Source organism: Pelophylax lessonae (assembly GCF_965119305.1).
Source record: "Pelophylax lessonae genome assembly, chromosome: 1".
NCBI lineage: Eukaryota > Metazoa > Chordata > Amphibia > Anura > Ranidae > Pelophylax > Pelophylax lessonae.
The window spans coordinates 274,671,056-274,693,265 of NC_138768.1; the positions used below are offsets into that span (position 1 = coordinate 274,671,056).

Below are 22,210 nucleotides of genomic sequence, written 5' to 3' on the forward strand. Positions count from 1 at the left end.
TTTTTTAATTTTTTTAAATTTTACTAGTAATGGGGGCAATTTGCGATTTTTAGCGGGACTGCGACATTGCGGCGGACAGATCGGATATCTAACTGACATTTTTGACACTTTTGGGGGGGACCAATGACATTACTAAAGTAATCAGTGCTAAAAATATGCACTGTTACTGAACTAATGACACTGGCAGGGAAGCGGTTAACATAAGTTATCAAAGGGATTAATTGTGAGCCTAGGGGAGTGTTTTCTAACTGGAGAGAGGGACTTGTGAAATAATCATAGAGATCTGTGATCCTATATAGAAGGATCACAGGAGCTCTGTGATCATTTCAGAGAGAAGAACGGTCAGCTGTGTTTACAACAGCTGATCGTGCTTCTCTCTCAGCGGGGAGCAACTGCGGTTGCCGGTCCCGTGGATCGGCATCCCTGCTGCCTAGTGGGGGCTCGCCCCCCCCCCAGCACCACTCCCTCGAATCGACGTACTGGTATATATGCGGCGGGCGGGCAGTCGGGCGGGGTCGGCAAGTGGTTAAAGTGAAAAAATAATAAACACATTCCAAACACCATATCTTCCAGCTCAGGATCTGTCTTGAATGCCTACAGCCCTTATAGTCCTCTTTTGTCTATATCTCACTTTGGCAGAGGATATACATTATCTGGGTGCAGTCCTTTTCAGGTCTGACAGTCGCTGAGCTTCCTTGAGTTGACTATACAGGTAATAGTGTCTACTTGGGGATGTGCAAGAATCCCTAGATACCCTTTTCATGTCCAAGAAAACAAAAGTATAATGTTATGGTTTAACTGTACTACAAGGTATACACTCATTTTCAGGATAGACTAATGGGCTACTAATCAGCCTGTGTCTTCAGCTAAATCAGGAACTTTGGTTAACGACTAAAAGAATACATTTTAGGTACAGAAGGCAGAGCAATTGCATGAGAAGAGCGAAGCACTGTGAGAGATTATACAGTATGTGGATGCTATCTGGGCTAAATTGTGCGTCCCCTGTAGCAGTCCCTACTGGTTTAAGTGAACTTAATATGATGTGATGTGCTTATATATTATCTGTTTAACTGTGTATATTCTGTTTCACATGTTCGTCGGAAACCAGCTATTTAAAATCTTTGTATTGAATTCTGTTTCTTGTTGGTTATGTTTATCATTGGAAAATATCTCTTTAGCTGTTTTGAACCTGTAATTGCATGTACCGTTCTCAGCAAAATAATCCGAAAAGCCCTTGGGTACCTTAACATGTACAGTCCACTGTTTAATGATTTGTGACATTAGCAAGTATTTAACCTTCCCTTTTTCTGCATATAGGTTGCCATCTACAAATCTGTGCCAACAAGATTGCTTTCTCGGGCATGGGGACGCCTGAATCAGGTGGAACTACCAACATGGCTGCGGAAGCCTGTATACAGTCTATATATCTGGACTTTTGGTGTGAACATGAAGGAGGCTGCAGTGGAAGATCTGCACCAGTACCGAAATCTCAGTGAATTCTTCCGAAGGAAGCTGAAACCTCAGGCAAGGCCTGTATGCGACTCCCATAGTGTGGTACGTACAGGACATCCTGAATAGCCACCAATGCACAATAATAAAGCGTACATTTAGAACAGTTGCAGTGTTTAGCTTAGGAGTAGGCTAAGAAGGTTTAGGATGGAAGTAATATTATCTTAAGTCCCTCTATTAGCATAATCATTGTAAATTCTAGGAAGGAAACCTAATTCAGATGGGTAATATATATATTTATTTATTTTTAAGGAATGTGATATTGCTTGGCAGTGAGGATCTGTAAAAAACACAGGAGTTAATAAAGGTGTATAGAAAGTCATACTATTTTTTTTTAAACCCTCAGCACCAATGTGAACTGTACAGGTGCCATTTACAGAACAGGTTTTACAGGTTTTAATTAAGGTGTTAATTTCGTCAAAATTTCTTAAAAATTTTCGTCAGCAGCCTTTTTACAATGACAAAAATGAAATGAAAAGTACACTACATTTTTGTCCACTGATGAAAACTGTGATGAAAATCAATTCCGTTTTAGTCAAACGAAAATGTGAGGGAAGGACGTTTACCCACGTGAACATCCGGTTTCCTTGGAGCTCCGTCTTTGTAGAGCCCTTGAGTGCTTCCACTCCCAGCAAGCAAGTGAGTCCGTAGTGTGCTTAGCAGTTAGAACTGTGCAGCATTACAGGCCTTCTCAGATGACTGTCCAGAGCAGCACTGCATTACAGGCCTCCCGAAGAGAGTCCCAACATACAACCATCCAAAGCAGAGCACTGAGTGTGTACATTATAGTCCTCCCCTCAAACCACAATCCAGAGCACTATGTGCAGTACTGGCCTCCTCAGACCACTATCCAGAGCATTGTGTGCAATCCATTGCAGGCCTCCTCCTCAGACCACTGTCCAGAGCACTGTGCAGAATTACAGGGCTCCTCAGACCGCCATCCAGAGCACTGTGCAGCATTACAGGCCTCCTCAGACCGCCATCCAGAGCACTGTGCAGCATTACAGGCCTCCTCAGACCGCCATCCAGAGCACTGTGCAGCATTACAAGCCTCCTTAGACCACCGTCCAAAGCACTGTGTGCAATCCATTACAGGCCTCCTCAGACCACTGTGCAGCATTACGGGCCTCCTCAGACCCACCGACCAGAGCACTGTGCAGCATTACAGGGCTCCTCAGACCACCGTCCAGAGCACTGTGCAGCACTACAGTCCTCAGATCACTGTCCAGAGAACTGTGCAGCATTACAGGCCTCCTTAGGCCACCGTCCAGAGCACTGTGCATTACAGGCCTCCTCAGACCATCCAGAGCGGCTAAATCTGTATCTGTGAGTTTATCCAGTCCTTAATACCATAAATAATAACATATTAGACTTTTTTGCTCCTGGAGAATATGAGTTTAGAAATTCTAGAGAAGTGCTTAAATAATGCATTACAATTTAACTAAACCCATTAGAGTTTAGTCGGCTAAAATGATTTTAGTTGACTAAAATGATTTTAGTCAACTAAAATCTACTGCAGATTTTAGTAGACTAAAACTAAAACAATTGCAGATGATTAAAGTGGGACCAAAACTAAAATAGCATTTTCGTCAGAAGTCTATAACTAAAACTTAATCAAAATTTGATGCCAAAATTAACACTGTCTGACACATACAGATTTAGTGGGTGATTGTGGTGGCTTGCTTTCTTTTGCTTCAGAATTTTCAGTTACCTGTTAAAAAATATATACTAGATTTATTTTGCAGAAATGCAATGACCCCATCAGAGATTTCCATGTCTATAAAAATATTGAGCATTAGGCAACAGATTAGTTTTGATATGCATTGTTAAAGCAACACTGTCAGGGGGTTAAAGTATGACATCTACAGTACATTAAAATCACTTTATACTTTCCCATACCCATCTATTGGCCAGTTTGCAGAAACTACACTCAGCAACAGAGGTCCCAGAACCAATTTAATTCCACAGTTCATTTGTGTGGAAGAGAATTCTCGGCTGTGGCTTCTGTGGTTCCTCTTAATTATGCCAATGTCACTATTGTCTTCTGCATCGACTAGGGATCAGTAAGAGGAACCACATTGGCCAGTGAGTGGACCTGTTCCTCAACACATCAGAGGAGTCAAATAGGTGTTTGAGCAAATCATTGGTGTTGGGAGCTATGCTACAAACTTTTTGCAGAGGTTTCTGCTTTTAATGTGTATTAGCAGTAAAACGTTTGCTACCGCCTACATTCTGATGTTATAATGGTGAGCATAAAGTTGGTAAAACCTACAAAAAGGCATACTGTGATTGTTTGTTCCACCACGGATGTCTAATTTATTTGTATTGTTACATTTTTGTCACCAGATTAGTCCATCTGATGGAAAGATTCTTCACTTTGGCCGAGTAAAAAACTGTGAGGTGGAGCAGGTTAAAGGGGTAACCTACTCCCTAGAATCCTTTTTGGGACCCCAGACATGGACCGATAATCTCTCAGTCACAAACAGTGAGTTTTTCCATAACCTTGGGAAATGGATGATGTTTTCCGTAAAATGGCATGCACATCAGTTTCAGCATTCTTACAGTTTCAGCATTCTTACATAATCGGACTTCTCAGTCTGAAGGCTTCACAGTCACACTTGTGCTGTAATCTCCTTTTACTAATCCTGGTATAACTTGCAGCTGAATTATAGTTACCATTAGTGTAACTTGTCCCTGATGATATCATTTGTAGCTTTTGTTCATTAGCTGAAAGTGGCTTTTCCTGCTATATAGATTACCTTCCTGGATAATGCTTTTTTACATTTCTTTGTCTTGTAGCTTCATTCCAGGATCAGCTTGTGACTCAGGAAGGCAATGAGCTTTATCATTGTGTGATTTACCTGGCTCCTGGCGACTATCACTGCTTTCACTCACCAACAGATTGGAATGTGTATCACAGACGTCATTTCCCAGGTAATGCTTCCATTCCAAAAAACCTCATGTGTGTCTGTGGACACTTTTGAGTTGGATGTATTAGTGCTGTAGACTAGTAGTTTATTCTACGCATACTTGTTATCTAATATGTATTTCAAACTGGATGTATTATTCCTGACTCACTCTTGGAACAGAAAGTGCACAGCATCAATGCCTAAAGCCTTGCATACACGGCTTGAAAAACCTGTTGGCTCAATAAACTTTGACTGAAAAACTGAAGCTGGACCTAGTAGAAGCACAATCTCCTCTAAATGTCCCATGCTCTACTACAAAACGTATTACCTTTTTATCTTTAATGCCACTAAACAATCTATATTCTGTTTTTGGAAATCCCCAGTATTCAACTTTTCTAAGGCCATCATGCGATTAAATGGGACTATGATTAATTCAGTTTTCATACCCATGAAAATTTTTTCAAGATCTTGTCCCCATGGATCTCCTATCCCAAACCAAATCAATGAGCCCCCCCCCCCCCGTCTTACCTTCATTATTACCTCTTTCATAGATCTTTATGTATGGTGCTATAGCCTAATGGTATTTGTGCAACATCTGTACTTGTAACAAATATGATGCTGACGTTATTAATGGGTTCATCAAAATGTATAATGATCCTTGGATGCTGGGGTTTTTCCATTTGTATCTGTATTAAAAACCTTCTTTTAAAAAACAAAACATTGAACAAGAAAAATCCAAGCCAGGTGGAAAATTGTCAGCACGAACAGTGGCTACATTCGGGCTCCATGCACACTTGCTTTTTTTAAGCTCCTAGAACAGTGATGGTGAACCTTGGCACCCCAGATGTTTTGGCACTACATTTCCCATGATGCTCATGCACTCTGCAGTGTAGTTGAGCATCATGGGAAATATAGTTCCAAAATGTGTGTTGCTCAAGGTTCACCATCACTGTCCTGGAATCTGTTATTTCTTTCCTGACAGACTCCATGGCAGCATACGTAAGGGTTAACCCCACCTCCACGCCTCCCCTATAGGACCCCACTCCTATAAATCTTTGCTATGAGCCAGAGGCTGCATTCCTTTTTTGACCTCCTCCTAAGGACCAGAATGGTTGAAATCTTACCTTGGATAGAGGATCCACGATCGAGGCCTGGTTGTTCGGCAAGCTGTGCCCCGAAAGAAGTGTGTAGTCTCCAGCAGTCCCCAGCTATTAGCAGTGTGGAGAAGGGCGAAGAATTTGATGCCATGTAGAGTCTCCAGCAGTCCCCAGCTATTAGTAGAGTGGAGAAGGGCAATGGATGCAGTGCCATGTGGCGTCTCCAGCAGTCCCCAGCTATTAGCAGGGTGGAAAAGGGTGATGGATGTGGTGCCACAAAGAGCTTAAGCTTGGCCATTGGTAGGCAAATCGGCAGTACGGCCTAAGAGCCTTGCTATTAGCAGGTGGCCATAAACGCCCTGGGCCTGTGCAGGAGTGTCCTCTGGAACCAGGCGTGTTCGTAGGTGGATGCTGTGTGCGGTGATGTATATGTTTATATTGAATATTGCATGGCAGCAGATGTGTGTGTTTGTCTGTTTTTCTTCCCTGGCTCTAGTGTCTTCCAGCCTATGGCAGCTGAAGCACATTTGCTCTTCCAGCCTGGCATCCCTAGGTTACTCCTGCCCAGGGACTCAGCGCATGCACGCTGTGGGCGGCACTGGCGTCATTATGGTGGAGAAATTTTCTCTGTGGTCAGCTTGCAGCAGTTTTCCCTAAATCCTGTGTGCAAGCATCACAGGTATATGCTCTGCAATAACGCCCTTGTGTGCTTCCTGTGTGTGATCCTGCACTGGTTCTCACCTGTGCAGGTTGGCTGTCTGTGCAGTTTCCACACTACGGATGTATCACTGCCCCCCATCCCCTTGTGTCCAGCCCTTGTGTAGTGGGGATAAGAGGGTGTGTTTAACCCTTTCCTTTTCTCGCTTGCCCAGGCACTCCTTTTGGGTTTTTAACACTTTCCTTTCTACCCTATTTTGTTTTCTTTAAGGTTTTTTTTTTTTAGTGTTTCTAGGTCAGATTGACAATACAAGGCAGGAGATGATAAAGACTTCATTAGGTCACTATATCAACCTTCTTCTTCCAGATTTAGTCGTCATTGTTCACCGTCAAGGTCCAGCCTTCAAAGCAGAAACTCTGAATCGTTCCTTTGGGCACTATGTCAGCTCTGAATCCACCGCCATGTCAGCCGCTCCAAGGAAGGAGCCTGCTGGGGATGCAGGACTTAGGTCCCAGAGGGCAAGTCCCTGTGTGAGCCATGCTAAGCCCAGGCGGTTGAAAAAGGGGATGGTGATTTCCAGAAAATTGAATCTCTGGTGAGGCACGCAGTGCAAGGATCTCCTAAATAGTGGGGTACAAGCTACACACAAATTCCAACAGACGTTATGGTGTGTTCTCCCATTAGGGTCAGGAAGATCTGGAACTGTCCTAACCAAGCCATCTATCTATGAAGGAGAGTGAGAGGAGTCTCTTTGCCCTTGTGACGCCTTTGGTCAAGGCAATGAAGGGGGCATTTACACGAGCAGAACCTGTAGAGTCTCCTGCAAAGCAAGATGGAATTATTTGAGCACCTCTATAAAGAGCGTTCTAATTTCCCATTCCTGTGGAAATAAGGGACATAATTTTGGATGAGTGGAGCAAGGTCGCGAGCTATACCTCCCTTCTGAGCGAGATGGGTAAGCTCTATCCATTCAGAGATAAGGTTATAAAGCATCTAAAGACTGCCTCTCTAGTTGTTGAGGTCTTGATGAGGCAAGCAAGTATGTCGCTCTTCCTTGGAAGATGCAATGAATGGCCTGAAACTCGGCCTGGGCTTTTGTGGCCATATTTAAAGTGATGGAAACGTAGAAGAAGAATGTGGACGCAGTATTCAGGAGTGTTTTCTGAAAGTCTGTAGTTCAGGAGTCAGAGCTAGTATCGGTTTCCATGGTGAGGCTCCAATTGACATCATCCGCATAATGGCGTGGGTTATGCTCCCGTCCGTTACGGCAAAAGGAGTGCTATGGCTGGGGCCTGGGCTTGCTGATTCCGCCTCTAACAGGCTTAGTGTAAGATCCCTTTTGAGGGAGCTTCATCTTTTGGCAAGCTGGATAACACCGTAACCCGGGCCACAGTTGGCAAGTTGGGTCTTGCCTCAAGATCGGTGCCTCCTAAGCCATAAGACAACACAGTCTAAAGGACAAAGTTCAGAGCGTGCAAAAGTCGCATGTTTTTACAGACCAGGTCTGGATTTTAGGAATAGCTTGTGAAGAGGCCAGATATCGCCTCAGAAGTATGCTAAAAGCTTGACCTTGGTTATCCAAAAAGCTACTGAGTTTGACCCTCAGACTATTGGAATGCCAAAGCAGTCTTTTCAGGACATGCATGGTCCATCAGAATTCCTCCTTATCTCGGATTGGTTTCCACGGATTTTGGTTTACACTGAGGTAAATGAAGCAAATACTCTAGTATTACGTAAAGTCACTGGTGTCGCAAACTGCTGCTGTGCCAGTCCCGGATTGCGCAAGATTTTAGGATGTGTACTCGCCCCTCTTTATGGTCATGAAGAGGAGCGGCTTGCAGAGGACAATTTTTGACCTTGTGCACCTGAAACAATTTTCATCAAAAGGAGAAATTCAAGACAGAAACCTTGTCCAGCCAGGTGATTGGCTCGTTTCCAATAGACCTAAAGATGCTTCCTTTCATGTGCCCATTGTTAGCAGACTTCCGAAAGTTCCTTCAGTTTGTCGTAAGTCAAGACCATCTCCAGCTTGCTTGTCTACCATCCGGGCTTTCAACATCACCCTGTGTGTTTTCAGGATCTTATTGGTTGTTAAGGTCTTTACCAAAGCAAGGTGCAAATGCCTGCATAGTTACTTGGATGTCCTCCTACTGTCCCAAGACAGAGGGCAGCTGCTGGAGCCTAGAGCTCAGGTCTTTTCAATGCTCCTCAAATTCGGCTGGCAGCTGATTTCTGAAAGAGACATCTGGAGCCGACTCAGTCTCTTATGTGCCTCGGGACTCAGTTCGATATAATCAAGACAACCATTGCTTTGTCTCTGGATCCCGATGTTCTGGAACAGAATACTCTTAGCCCTGTCTTCCCACGTGCGCGTCTAAAATGATCGACCATATGGTGTCTACGGATCCGATGGTCAACTAGATGCTCCAGAGAAGGTGACCCTTCTAGAAGGGGTTTCTCCAGCAGTGGGAGCCAGGAAGCAGAATTCAGGTCATCTACATAACCTCAGTCTTGAGTGTGAGTCCCCTGGTGTCTGCAATGGAGAAACTGGCTTATTTGCCATTCCATTGCCCCATTTCCTGGTTCACAATCACGTCCGATACCACCAATACAAGATGGGGGAGGGGCTTGCTGCTGGTCGGGGATAGCTTAAGGCAGGCGGGACTGTCTATTTCACAAGTATATCTTGAACATTCTGAAACTACGGGCAGCCTTCTGCACCCTACAGGCCTTTCCCCATATAATGAAGGGAGCGTCAGTGCTCTTAGGCTGGTCAGCACTATGGCGGTCTCCTACGTTAAAAGACAAGGGGGGAATCGCAGCCTGTTCTCTATTACAGGAAGCAGAGCCAATTTATGTCTTCGGCTCAGAAGAATCGAGCCTACATCTTAGAGGCTTATGTCCCCGGAGTCAAGAATATTCTAACAGACTTTTTCCATTGTCCAGTTGGAAAACAATGAATGGTCTCTCCATGTGGAGGTTTTTCAGGCGCAGATGCCCTGACTGATCACTGGAAATGCAGCGGGTCCTGTGCGTTTCTTCCAAGTCCTGGTCATCCTTGGGTTTCTATGAAAACCCTAAACAAAAGTTGTGGAGGTAGTGATGCCTTATTGGCCAATTGGGCCATGGTTCCCCTTGCTAGCACTGTTAAGCTACCGGAACCCAGTGCCCCTTCCCATCAGGCCAGACCTTCTTCTGTCACTATGTGCATTTCTACATCCTTGTCCAGCATGGTTACGTCTTGACTGTCTGGTTCTTGAGATTGGAGGTCCTCTGCTGCTCCTCTAGAGTCATCTCCTCTCGATTGCTAAGGGCGTGAATACAAAGTTTATGGGGAATCTGGTCAAAGTCTGTGCAATACATGTTTGCTGCTGACGGATCATGCACTGATCTCGAAGTTCTAAATCAGGGGTATGCAAACTGTGGCCCTCCAGATGTTGCAGAACTACAAATCCCATGATGCATAGCAAGGCTCTGATAGCCAAAAGCATGACACCCAGAGGCAGAGGTACGATGGGACTTGTAGTTTTACAACAGCTAGAAGGCCACAGTTTGCATATCCCTGTTCTAAATATTCAGGGCTTCCTCCAGTCGCATTTGGATCTGGCGCTATCCATCAGTTCTTTCACAGTACAAGTGTCAGCTTTTTCTGCCTTCACAGGCGTTTAAAGGTCTAGGCATCTTTTCCTGTACAACAATTCTTCAAGGGAGTAACTAGACTCAGACCTTGGAGAAAGCTGAGGTTTTCCAAATGGAGTCTCCCGTTTGTTCTCAACTCCCTCTTGGGAATTTGAGCAGAATGTTCTAGGGCTGTCTCCATTAAAGGCCACTCTGTCATGTTTGCTTTTCTCCTGCTTGACTCCATTCCCAAGGGTACATCAGTCTTAGGAACCAAGAAATTGTTCTGACAACCTTTTGGAGTACTAATTTGCATCCTTTAGACGTGGGAAAGGTCGCGCTGTGGCTTAGTTGGTAAAGGGCATGTCTAGTAAACAGGGAATCCTGAGTTGACTCTCAGCAGTGCCTTCCTTTTGGTTCTAAGAATCAATCAGATATTGTGAAGTTATATCTACAAGCTACTGCTTCCTTTAGGCTTCAGAACGCCTGTTCATTCTTTTTACTGGAAAGGACAAAGGGAAACGTGCCTCATCTAGGACAATTGCAGCATGTATTGTCTGAGCAATCGAACAGGCTCACAGAGCCGAGGGCTTGGCTCCTTTGGGGATGGCGACCGCTCACTCGACCCGGAATGTGTCTACTTCCTGGGCGGCTTTGCAGCATATGGTTTTCAATGTAATCGGTAGGGCGGCCTTGTGGTCCCTGATGAATACATTTATGGGCTTATTATTGTGTAGAGTCAGCCTCTTCTGTCCGATTTTGGTTTATAAATCCTATCGATTGACGGTGTCAATTAAACCCTTTTCTTTTGTTCTGCAATTGCCCACCCGGGTGTGTATGGCTAGTTTCTTCCCATACGTATGCTATCATGGAGTCTGTCAGGAAAACAGAAAATTTCCTATCAAATACTTACCCTAATTTTCCTTTCCTGATGGTCTCCATGACAGCAGGAGTTCCCTCCCAGACCCATAAGTAGGCTAGTTACAGAACGCAGCCTCTGGCTCAGAGAAAATATTTTTGGGACTAGGGTCCTACAGGGGAGGAGTTGAGGCAGGATTAACTCATACATATGCTGCCATGGAGTCCATCAGGAAAGGAAAATTACAGTAGGTATTAGGAAATTTTCAGTTTTTCTACTCCTAGAAGGCTATTAGCATTTTTTGAGCTTCAGCTTCTTAGAGCAGAAAAAAAATTGTTTTTGTAGAGTTTCTTGGAGCGTTTTTCCAACAAAAAAAAGCTGAATACTCCTAAATGCTACTGACAGATTTTCTTTTTTTAAGCTTTATTTATTCTTTATGTACTGCAAAAACGCTAAAAAAATGCTTATGTCCCTAAAAGCTACTAAAATGCTTTTAGAAGCTGGCACAGAAATGCATGTCATTTTTTTTCCACAAGTTTTTGGAAACTGTGGAAAGAAAATGAAAATGCATTTTTTTTTACACAAAGTTGTCCATTTATGAAATATTTCCAACACATAGCATGTACATAGCAAAAATTGCACCCCAAAATATATTCTGCTACTCCTCCTGATTATGTCAATACCACATGTGTGAGACTTTTTCACAGCCTGGCCACATACAGAGGCCTAACATCCAAGTAGCACCATCCGGCATTCTAGGAGCACAAATTACACATATTTCCTGACAACCTATCACACTTTTGAAGGCTCTGGAGCACCAGGACAATGGAAACCCCCATAAAATGACCCCATTTTGGAAAGCAAACAGCCCAACGTATAATTTTTGAAGCATAATGAGTCTTTTGAATATGTCATTTTTTTTTCCCACAAGTTTTTGGAAAATGTGGAAAGAAAATGAAAATGCATTTTTTTACACAAAGCTGTCCATTTATGCAATATTTCTAACACATAGCATTTACACATCAAAAAAATGCACCCCAAAATACATTCTGCTATTCCTCCTGAGTATGGCGATACCACATGTGTAACACTTTTACACAGCCTAGCCACATACAGAGGCCTAACATCCAAGTAGCACTTTACACAAAGTTGTCCATTTATCCACTTTAAGACTGGGCCTATTTTTGACACTTGGTGTTTACAAGCTAAAATCATTTTTTTTTTGCTAGAAAACTACTTAGAACCCCCAAACATTATAGATTTTTTTTTAGCAGAGACCCTAGAGAATAAAATGGAGATCGTTGCAATATTTTTTTATCACACCATATTTGCACAGCAGTCTTCCAAATGCAGTTTTTTGGAAAAAAATTCACTTTTTTGAATTAAAAAATAAGAAAGCAGTAAATTTAGCCCAATTTTTTTCCACAATGTGAAAGATAATGTTACGCCGAGTAATTAGATACCCAACATGTCATGCTTCAAAATTGCGCACGCTCACAGAATGGCACCAAACATTGGTACTTAAAAATCCCCATAGGCAACATTTTAAAAATTTCTACAGGTTACCAGCTTAGAGTTACAGAGGAGGTCTAGCGCTCAATTTATTGCTCTCGCTCTAACGATCGCAGCGATACCTCACATGTATGATTTGAACACTGTTTACATATGTGGGCGGGACTTGCGTATGCATTGGCTTCTGCGCACGAGCTAACGGGGACAGGGCACTTTAATTTTTTTTTTTTTTCCTATTTATTTTATTATTTTTTTATTTTTACACAGTTTTAAAAAAAAACTGTTTTGATCATTTTTCTTCCTATTACATGGAATGTAAACATCCCTTGTAATAGAAATAGGCATGACAGGTCCTCTTTTTATTGTGAGATCTGGGGTCAAAAAGACCTCACAACTACACTAAAAAAAAAAAAAAAAAAAAAAGCGTCCCTTTAAACCGGTTGCTAGGCAACGACTTTTGACGTAGCTCCGGTGTTCCGTGAGAATTACCTACCCTGTGAGAATTACCTACCCCTCGTCACTTCCGGCCAGAAGCATCAGAGCAGCGCAGCAGTGCGCATGCTCAGAGCGCCGGATACCTAATGGCAGAACAGAGGAGCTTACTAGTGCGCATGCGCACTAGTATAAAACGATCACGGTGTACCGTGAAAAAAACCTACCGACGCGGCACTTACCTAAAACAGCTGTGCTGAAATACGAGTCATCCCCGCTCCTGTCCCGGTCACTTCCCTGCTCTCGGCAAGTAAATATAAAAGCGGCTTTCGGCTCAGTGATTTATGTTTTCATACAGCCGCCGCCGCTTTTATATTTACTATCCGAGAGCAGGGAAGTGACCGGGACAGGAGCGGAGATCACTCGTATTTCAGCACAGCTGTTTTAATGTACCCGCTGCATTACATACAGTGCGGAGTACCGGAAGTGACGAGGGGTAGGTTTTTCTCACGGGTAGATAATTCTCACGGAACACCGGTCCTCCAAGACCATAGAGTCGAGTGAGGGCCATCTTGCCCTCACTCGACTTCCTGTCTCTGAGGATCTGGGACCGGATAGTTTTCCCCGCTGCCGGCGGGTCCGGTAAGCTGGGAAAACGTCTGGGAGGGGGGCACCTCTTCCCCTGCACCTTAAGGGTAATTCTGCGGCGAATCTGAAAGCCGACCACCCGCCGTTTAAAAAAAATACCGGGGTTATGGCAGGTATCTGCTGCCACAACCCCAGTATTTAGCTTTTAATGACCTACGTATATAGTCGTTAGTCGGTAAGTGGTTGCATGTATATAGCAAAAAATTGCACCCCAAAATACATTCTATAAAGGAAAGTGTACAGGAATAGTCCGAGTCCATCTCCTATCCGCTACTATTAGCGATTTCAAATTCCGAATCGGATTCGGATATGGATACTGATGAGAGCTCCCCGGTGCTCTCATCAGTTCATGGAGAGGACCTGAAGGGCCTCCTCGCTGCTGTACATCCTTTTTGACATGCTGGCTGTGATGGGCTGTGCAACGGGTGACGTTTGACTCCGGATGATCACTGATGGGTGGCAGGTGACTGATAGGTGGCAGGTGACGGTCACTGATGGGGTGACAGATGACGATGACTGATGGGGTAACAGGTGACGATGACTGATGGGGTGACAGGTGACGATGACTGATGGGGTGACAGGTGACGATGACTGATGGGGTGACAGGTGACGATGACTGATGGGGTGACAGGGGACGAAGACTGATGGGGTGACAGATGATGATCACTGATGGGGTGACAGATGACGATCACTGATGGGGTGACAGGTGACGGTGATTGATGGGGTGACAGGTGACAGGCGATGGTGCACGGCGGTACTGATGGCAGTCTCTGGTGACAGGTGCACTTTAGGCTACGTTCACATGTGAGCGTAGCGATCGCGGGCAGAATCACAGTGATTCTGCCCGCGATCTGGAAATCATTGCAAATCGCGGGACGCCTGTGCATTGCCCGTGATTTGCAATAGCACCCCAAACGCTGTGCGATGTTGCCACGATTTCCGCCTGCCGAATCGCGGTAACATCACGCAAACAACGCATGACGCCCCAAAGAAGCTTTTGTACCTTTTTTGGGCGTCATGCATTGTTTTGCGCATTTCCACGCGGCGTCCCGCGATTTGCAGTGATTTCCGGATCGCGGGCAGAATCGCAGTGATTCTGCCCGCGATCGCTACGCTCACATGTGAACGTAGCCTTATGGATGGCAATTTCTGGGCACTGATGAGGTGACTTTTGGGTGACAGGTGCAATTGTGCGGGGCTATATTGAAAAATTGAAACCTGCGCCTTTATAGCAGCGAACTCTGAACACCTGGAATGCTGGAACAAATAATATAAAACAAGAGTCGCGCTAAATGTGCAGAACTGTGAACTCATATAGAGAACTAAAGTCCATAAACTATGCGTAACACCAAAGGCTAAGACAGAGGGATAAGACCATCAATACAGTTCCAAAGAGATAACAAGTAGATAAAATGAAGTTCATATGGTCGTCCACCCAGGTGTATGTATATAAACACAGACAATCAGTGAAACCTCCACCACATGAAGCCTCTTACCAGAGGAAAGAAGGGTTAAAGCAGTAAGTAGTTATGGGACTACTACCACCCATATCCTGCAAGGCAGCTCCTAGAAAGTCCACCCGAACTTGTTCAAAAGAAGCGAACCATCTGGGATGAATTCCAAATCCACTGGAATGGGCTGGATCCACTTTTAGCAAAGTATGCATATAATACAAAACGGAAACAAGCCCATAGCGTGATAACGTTTAAAACATTTAATGGAAGATAAAAGACATGCACTCACCCTGAGGTGAACGTAATACAGCAAAAGTGTAAATAGATGACACCAAGGCACAGGGCGGGCAACTCCGGTATTCGGGCGTGATAAGGAGTGTAGACTCAGCACCTCCCGAAGCTTTTCGTCCACCGTGCTCCACCTCCCGAAGCTTGTCGGTGGACGAAAAGCTTCGGGAGGTGCTGAGTCTACACTCCTTATCACGCCCGAATACCGGAGTTGCCCGCCCTGTGCCTTGGTGTCATCTATTTACACTTTTGCTGTATTACGTTCACCTCAGGGTGAGTGCATGTCTTTTATCTTTCATTAAATGTTTTAAACGTTATCACGCTATGGGCTTGTTTCCGTTTTGTATTATATGCATACTTTGCTAAAAGTGGATCCAGCCCATTCCAGTGGATTTGGAATTCATCCCAGATGGTTCGCTTCTTTTGAACAAGTTCGGGTGGACTTTCTAGGAGCTGCCTTGCAGGATATGGGTGGTAGTAGTCCCATAACTACTTACTGCTTTAACCCTTCTTTCCTCTGGTAAGAGGCTTCATGTGGTGGAGGTTTCACTGATTGTCTGTGTTTATATACATACACCTGGGTGGACGACCATATGAACTTCATTTTATCTACTTGTTATCTCTTTGGAACTGTATTGATGGTCTTATCCCTCTGTCTTAGCCTTTGGTGTTACGCATAGTTTATGGACTTTCGTTCTCTATATGAGTTCACAGTTCTGCACATTTAGCGCGACTCTTGTTTTATATTAATTGTGCGGGGCTGAGGACTGTGTGGGGACCTTTATTTTTGTGCTTTTACTTTGACAGGTGTACAGAGCAGTAACTCACTGTTTCTGGCTCTGCTCTCCTCACACTGGAAACTGTGTGAGGGGAGAAGAGCTAGTAACAGTGAGTTACTGCTCTGTGTTTACATTTTGTGATCGGCTGTGAATGGATTCACAGCCGATCACATAGTAAACAGCCACTGTCAGTGACTGTTTACTACTGCCGGTGATTAGCTGTGTTCCTAGGGAACACAGAGCCACCGACATGAACGCGCTCCCGATCACGCATGCGCGGTCTTCTTCCGGGCTTTCCTATTGTGATCGGCTGTGTGATTGTAATACAGCCGATCACGTGGGAAACAGCCATGCCCATTGGCTGTTTCCCCCCTGCCGGTGACGCGCTGTGTCCCTTGCAAATGTCATTGCAAATGTAAGGGTGACTGAAGTCAGTGGCAGTACTATAAGGGGCATTACTATTGAAGTAAAAGGTATCCTACCTGTCAGAGTCCAAAGATTAGTCTCAGTTCCCTACAGGAATCGGATCTGGTTGAGCAAACAGACCAAGGAGCCTCTAGTCTGGTGACTTCGGTCTCTAATGCTCAACCAGGAGAAATCGTCACTCCTGATAAGAATCAAGTTTCTGATAAATGTGTGGGAACAGAGAGCGATCAGACTTTGTCGGATTGCCTGGACCAAGCAGCTCTAGGGCAGCCTGGTTCGGATCCAGTCAGACAATATCAGGGTGATGACTTGGGTCGATCACCAAGGATTTCACCATCTGTGTCTTCATCAGAGCATCCCGGAGGTGGATCTGTTGGCATATCGGCTCAACAGGAAGGCGCGGAGGTTGGTAACGCGCGGACGCAGCAGATGCGCTGAACGGCCTACAAAGGCAGTATCAGCTACTATACATCTTCCCCCCTCTCAAGTTGCTGCTGAGATTTCTCTGCAGGATAGAGATGGAGGGAACTCCAGTTATCCTGGAAATTCGAGGCTAGCCTCGTCAGGCCGACTTGGACATGCTAGTCGCGAACGCTCCTTGGAGACTTCCTCTCAGGGAGGATCTGCGGTCTCAAGGACCGATCTTCCATCGTGCTTTACAGTCGCTGGTTTTAATGGCCTGGCCATTGAGACCAAGGTACTGAAGGGCAGAGGGTTGTCAGCTTCAGTTATTCCTACTCTAATTAAAGCAAGGAAAGCGACTTCCAGCAAAGTCTATTATCGCACATGGAAGACTTATATTGCGTGGTGTGAATCTTTGGGATTTCCCCCACGTACCTATTCGGTGACCCGAATCTTGGCTTTTCTGCAAAAGGGGGTTGAGCAGAAACTATCCTTGAGCACCATCAAGGGTCAGGTTTTAGCATTGGCAATCTTCTTTCAGAAGCCTTTGGCTACTCATTCCCTGGTGCGGAATTTCATCCAGGGGGTGCGGCACTTGGCTCCGCCAGTCCGTGCGCCCTTACCACCTTGGGATCTTAATTTGGTTTTGTCGGTTCTGCAGAAACCTCCCTTTGAAAATATCAGGGAGATTCCCTTGCTTACATTATCTCAGAAGGTGGCCTTCTTGGTGGCTATCACTTCTGCACGCAGGGTGTCAGAACTGGCTGCATTATCATGCCATTACCCATATCTAGTGGTTCATAGGGATAATGTAGTTCTTCATCCGAAGCCATCCTTTCTTCCTAAGGTGGTTTCAGACTTTCATCTGAATGAAGACATTGTGCTACCCTCCTTGTGTCCTCAGCCCAATCATCCTCGGGAATATGCGTTGCATTCCTTGGATGTGGTTCGGGCAATCAGGGTATACCTGAAGGCTACGGAAACGTTCCGTAAGACGGATTCACTTTTTGTGATCACGGATGGCCCCAGAAAGAGGTTGCCTGCATCTGCCGCGACTATCTCCAAATGGATTAGACAGACGGTGGTACAGGCTTATTCTATTAAGGGTCGGAATCCTCCGTTCCCTGTTAAGGCGCACTCCGCTCGAGCGCTCAGTACTTCCTGGGCCTACCGCCATCAGGCGTCAGTGGTCCAGGTGTGCAAGGCGGCCACCTGGTCGTCGGTACATACCTTTACGAAATTTTATAAAGTTGATGTGATGGCATCAGCGGATGCCTCATTTGGCCGCAAGGTTTTGCAGGCCGCAATTTGAGGAGACCGGTGGTCTACCTCGAGGGTTTTTTTCCGTTGGAATTTCAGTTGAGTCTCATCGTGTGATTGATGAGCCTTTAAAACTTCTAGTTGGCACCGGTTGGGCCTTCTAGATTGGATTTTGATTTCCATTTTCCCACCCCTCATTTGTGGTACTGCTTTGGGACGTCCCGAGTTGTTATTAATCAACGAGGACTACGTCTGTCAATGAGAGACAGAGAAAAATGGATTTTTGTAAAATCTTGCCATAAAATCCTTTTCTCTTAAGCTCATTGACAGACGTAGTACCCGCCCCTCTGTTTTTGAGTTGGGTTGGGTTAAATTCTCTAAACACTGCTTTGTGACATAACTGATTTGCTGTAGCAGAGAGAGAGAGGATATACCCTCTGGGACTGCCCCTAAGGTGTGGCCAGAATGTTTTCTTTCCTGTCTAGTCCTACTCCTGTAGAGGGCAGTATAACCCGAGTTGTTATTAATCAACGAGGACTACGTCTGTCAATGAGCTTAAGAGAAAAGGATTTTACGGTAAGATTTTACAAAAATCCATTTTTTATCAGAGCTGCAGCCGATTTGACTGTGAGCGCTGATCAAATGAAAATTTCTCAACAGTCCCATTTAAGAGAGGTAGATCAATAGATCGACTTCTGTCAAGCAGGAAAAACCATAGATGAATCGAACGTTGGCCGGTCCCTGCTGAACCAGCCAAATTTTGGAGGTATGGTGTTGGCCAGCAATACAGAGGAAAAGCATCTGGGGATACTTATTTCAGATCATTGCAAACAGTGTGACCAGGCAGTGGTAAAAGTGAATAGAATTCTAGGAGGCATCACTAGAGGGATCACCAGCAGGAGGAAGAAGGTTCTGATTCCCTTTTCTATAGATCTTTAGTGAGACCTCATTTAGAATTGTGTCCAGTTCTGGAGACCTCACAGAAGCAGTCCAGAGACGGGTAACAAAAATGGTGAAAAGTCTGAGGGATAAAACATAGGAGAGACCTCAGCAGCTTAATATGTAAAGTCTGGAGGAAAGAGGAGAAAGGGGAGACATGATTTAAATACTTCCTTTCCCTTCTTTCTCCTCTCCCCTTCCCTCATTTCTCTTCTTTTTTTGTATCCAATGTATGCTTGCTCACCATTGTCTAGACACGTGAAGATGTCATCGGTTTTATATTGCAGGGGCAGCCAATTTCTCCCAAAAAAACATATACCATAACTCCTATGAAGGCCTTTCAGTTATCCTCAGTTTGGTTCTTCGTTCTACTCCCTTATGAGTTGGGGTCTATTTACCCCTGATGTTCAGGATATGTCACTACTCACCTTTACTGTTTGTTTTACTGTTTCTAATTTTGTGGCATTGTATTTCTCTATTTTGAAAGTCGCAATCTGTGTACACATACCTTGTGTTCACTTTCCTTGATTTGGATACATAATGTTGTCTAGATAGGTCTATACATACCTCATGTAATCCATGTTTTAAATGGATAGGTTCTATTTTCTATGTACAATAACTTTATACAGATTAAACACAAAAAATACATCAAGGAGGTAAATAAGGTTCAGGACGTCAGGATTTTCAAAATTAAACCAAGTTCAATGTTGTCCATTGAGGGACACAGGAAGTCTTTCACCTTAGGGTTATACTGGCACACCAGGAGGATTGAACACTGGTAAACAAACTGTAAGCCAACCTAGGATAACCCCTTCTTCTATTAGCATGCCTCAATTTTTTTTTGCTAGTGTCCTACATGGATGGATGTGTTTTTTTCAGCTTTGCTGTGTAAAAGACTAACCTAAATTTGCTAGTACCTTTTTTTTTTTTTTTATCATTGATCAGCATTTTTCTTCAATCAAGATATTGCATAGCTAGTCTCTTTGATTAGAGATATCTGACACAGCCATCCTCAGCCTGGATTTTCCAAGGGCTAGCCTGGAAGTGGCATTGGATTCTGCTTAAGGCACTTTACAGACTCTCATTTGGTAACAAGTAAGCTGAAGAACACTTTCCAGCTCCAGAGCTACTGCCATTGCCTCATTGCTTGTCTTGTTTCCGAGACTGTTAGTGAATGGTCCAGGCAGACCAAGCACTGGGAGTAACCCCTAAAATTTTCAGCTTACTGCCGGTTTCCACCAAGGAAAAGGTTAATGCTGTAAAACTGAAGTCTGATGTCATCCACTGGGTGGAGTGTCATCCAAGAAGCATTTCTCTGTTGCTGTTCCTGCTTGCAACCAGCTATGTAGAACTTCAATATCTTCCTGCTGGCTGATTCCTCTGCCTTTTTAACTGATGCTTTTACTACAATCATGGCCCAAACTATCCAGCTATTTACTATCTCTGACTACAGAGCACCCACAAGGATTTTCGTTTCTTTCCTCGCAGGTTCTATATCGGAGTTACTTGGGGCCTTAGCAGCTTCTGAGCCATCAACTGCAGAGTTTCTGTCTGATGCGGAGTCGCTCCAGTTTTCGGCTGACAAGTTTATCCATGAGAAGTTGCAGTCTTCTGCTATTACTTCCAAATGAAAAGAGACCATTTTGCTTACCACTTTGAAACTAGAGGACTGGCCTGTTGAGTCTGCTAATGCTGCTTCCAGTTTTGGATCTTTTAGAGCCCCTAAATGTCCTCATTCTAGCTCAAAAATTTCACATGTCCACCAGGTCTCTCATCCCCTCCTTTCACCATGTTCTCACCTTTCCAGTGCAATAGTATTACATAGGATTTAGGGCCCCTATACTGTGTTCCTGCCCTTTGGCCTTTCATATGCACTTGATAACCAAGGTGCTGGCCCCATTGTTATCCCTTATGTGATCTCATGGCATCCCCATTGTGGGTACTTGGATGACCTCCTTTTGAGGAAAAATGGTGTTCAGGTCCTGTATGATGTCACCTTAACTGTACAAACATTATAGCAACTCAGTTCAATCTTCTGTTTCTCAATGGACAAAAAATAAAATTGGTTTTTGTACTTGTCTTTAAAATCCTTTTGGTAATTTTAATACAAAACTGATGCATGCTGGTAGTAGAATGGATTATCCTGGGCTTGCCTACAGTTTGTCTGTTTCCCAGTGTCTAATTCTCCTGTAGGCAGGACTATAACCCTAAGGTGAAAAACTCTGCATTCCTCAACAAACTCCAAAAACAGGATTTTACACTGCGTAACCTATCATATTTTAGCAGCTTTGTGAAAAGATACACTTTATTCTTTACTTTTGTAATCCTATTCCAAAGGCTGGAAGAGATGTAATATGGTAGAATGATTTGTATTTTCTATCTATGGTCTCCGTAGGTAGGTGGGGACAGTCTCTCAGTTTTGGGCTGTCATGGAAGTAACCTAGAAAATGTTTTGATAAAATAATTCCTAATTTCTGCAGTGCTTGTAAGATTTTAAATTGTTTCCCATGTTACCCTTTGCAAGTTAGACTTTTACTTTATATGCATCTCAGCATTGCAAGGACAAAAGATAAAATTGTATAGGAGGGGGAAAAAAAGACTAGATGGACCACTTGTTTTACTCTCACTTTAGCTTTTATTTTTATATAGCCATCTGAGTGCTTTAATATAAATTGTTGCTCTATTGCTTTCTTAGGATCTCTCATGTCCGTGAATCCAGGAGTTGCTCGTTGGATAAAAGAATTGTTCTGTTATAATGAACGTGTTGTGCTCACAGGGAGCTGGAAACATGGGTTCTTTTCACTCACAGCAGTCGGAGCCACTAATGTTGGCTCTATACGCATATATTTTGACAGGGTAAGTGTTTCATGTAAGTTACTCCGGTATTACATCATGTTATCTTGAACTTTTACAACCTTGTAAAACAAATCTGGAGATATTTCAGACACAGTAAGTAACAAGCTAGGAAAGTGAGCAGCAACCTATTATTACTGTAATGCACAAGAGCAAGTATGTTTCTTTAAAAATTGCCAAGCTTAATTTCAATTTTAAATACATCAATTTACATAACCAAAGTACAGTTTCCGGAACAAAAAGTTTCTTGTTTAGCACTGTTTATGATCCCCGATGCCTTTAAAAGATATGTCCAGGCAAACCCTAACTAACTCTAAACCTGCTCTGTGCCACATCCTAAACCTATTCTATCTAACCCCGTAAAGCAAAAACTGTACTTACCTTTTCTGCACTCTATATGGTCTGGTCCCGTGCTGAGCTGTCAGCGGCAGCTTCAGCGTGGAGGCGCTCGACAAGTGAAGCACCATAGTAAGTCTATCGGTGACATCTCTTCCCATTCATTTCCAAGCTGTTGTTGGTCCTCTCTTGCACGCTGCTTCCGTTGCTGGAGACCGGACTGGATCGAGT

General features: G+C 44.1%; 1 protein-coding gene across 4 annotated transcripts in view; it reads left to right on the forward strand.

Moving 5' to 3' along the window:
* The window catches only part of PISD (phosphatidylserine decarboxylase), a 75,840-nt gene that overhangs the window by 51,782 nt on the left and 1,848 nt on the right, over positions 1-22,210 (forward strand). For all 4 annotated transcript variants that reach the window (XM_082243882.1, XM_082243881.1, XM_082243884.1 and 1 more), the window contains 4 exons: positions 1,318-1,554; positions 3,856-3,994; positions 4,309-4,443; positions 21,486-21,646. In XM_082243882.1, the coding sequence (XP_082100008.1) occupies positions 1,318-1,554; positions 3,856-3,994; positions 4,309-4,443; positions 21,486-21,646 (672 nt within the window). The remainder of the gene's footprint in view (positions 1-1,317; positions 1,555-3,855; positions 3,995-4,308; positions 4,444-21,485; positions 21,647-22,210) is intronic.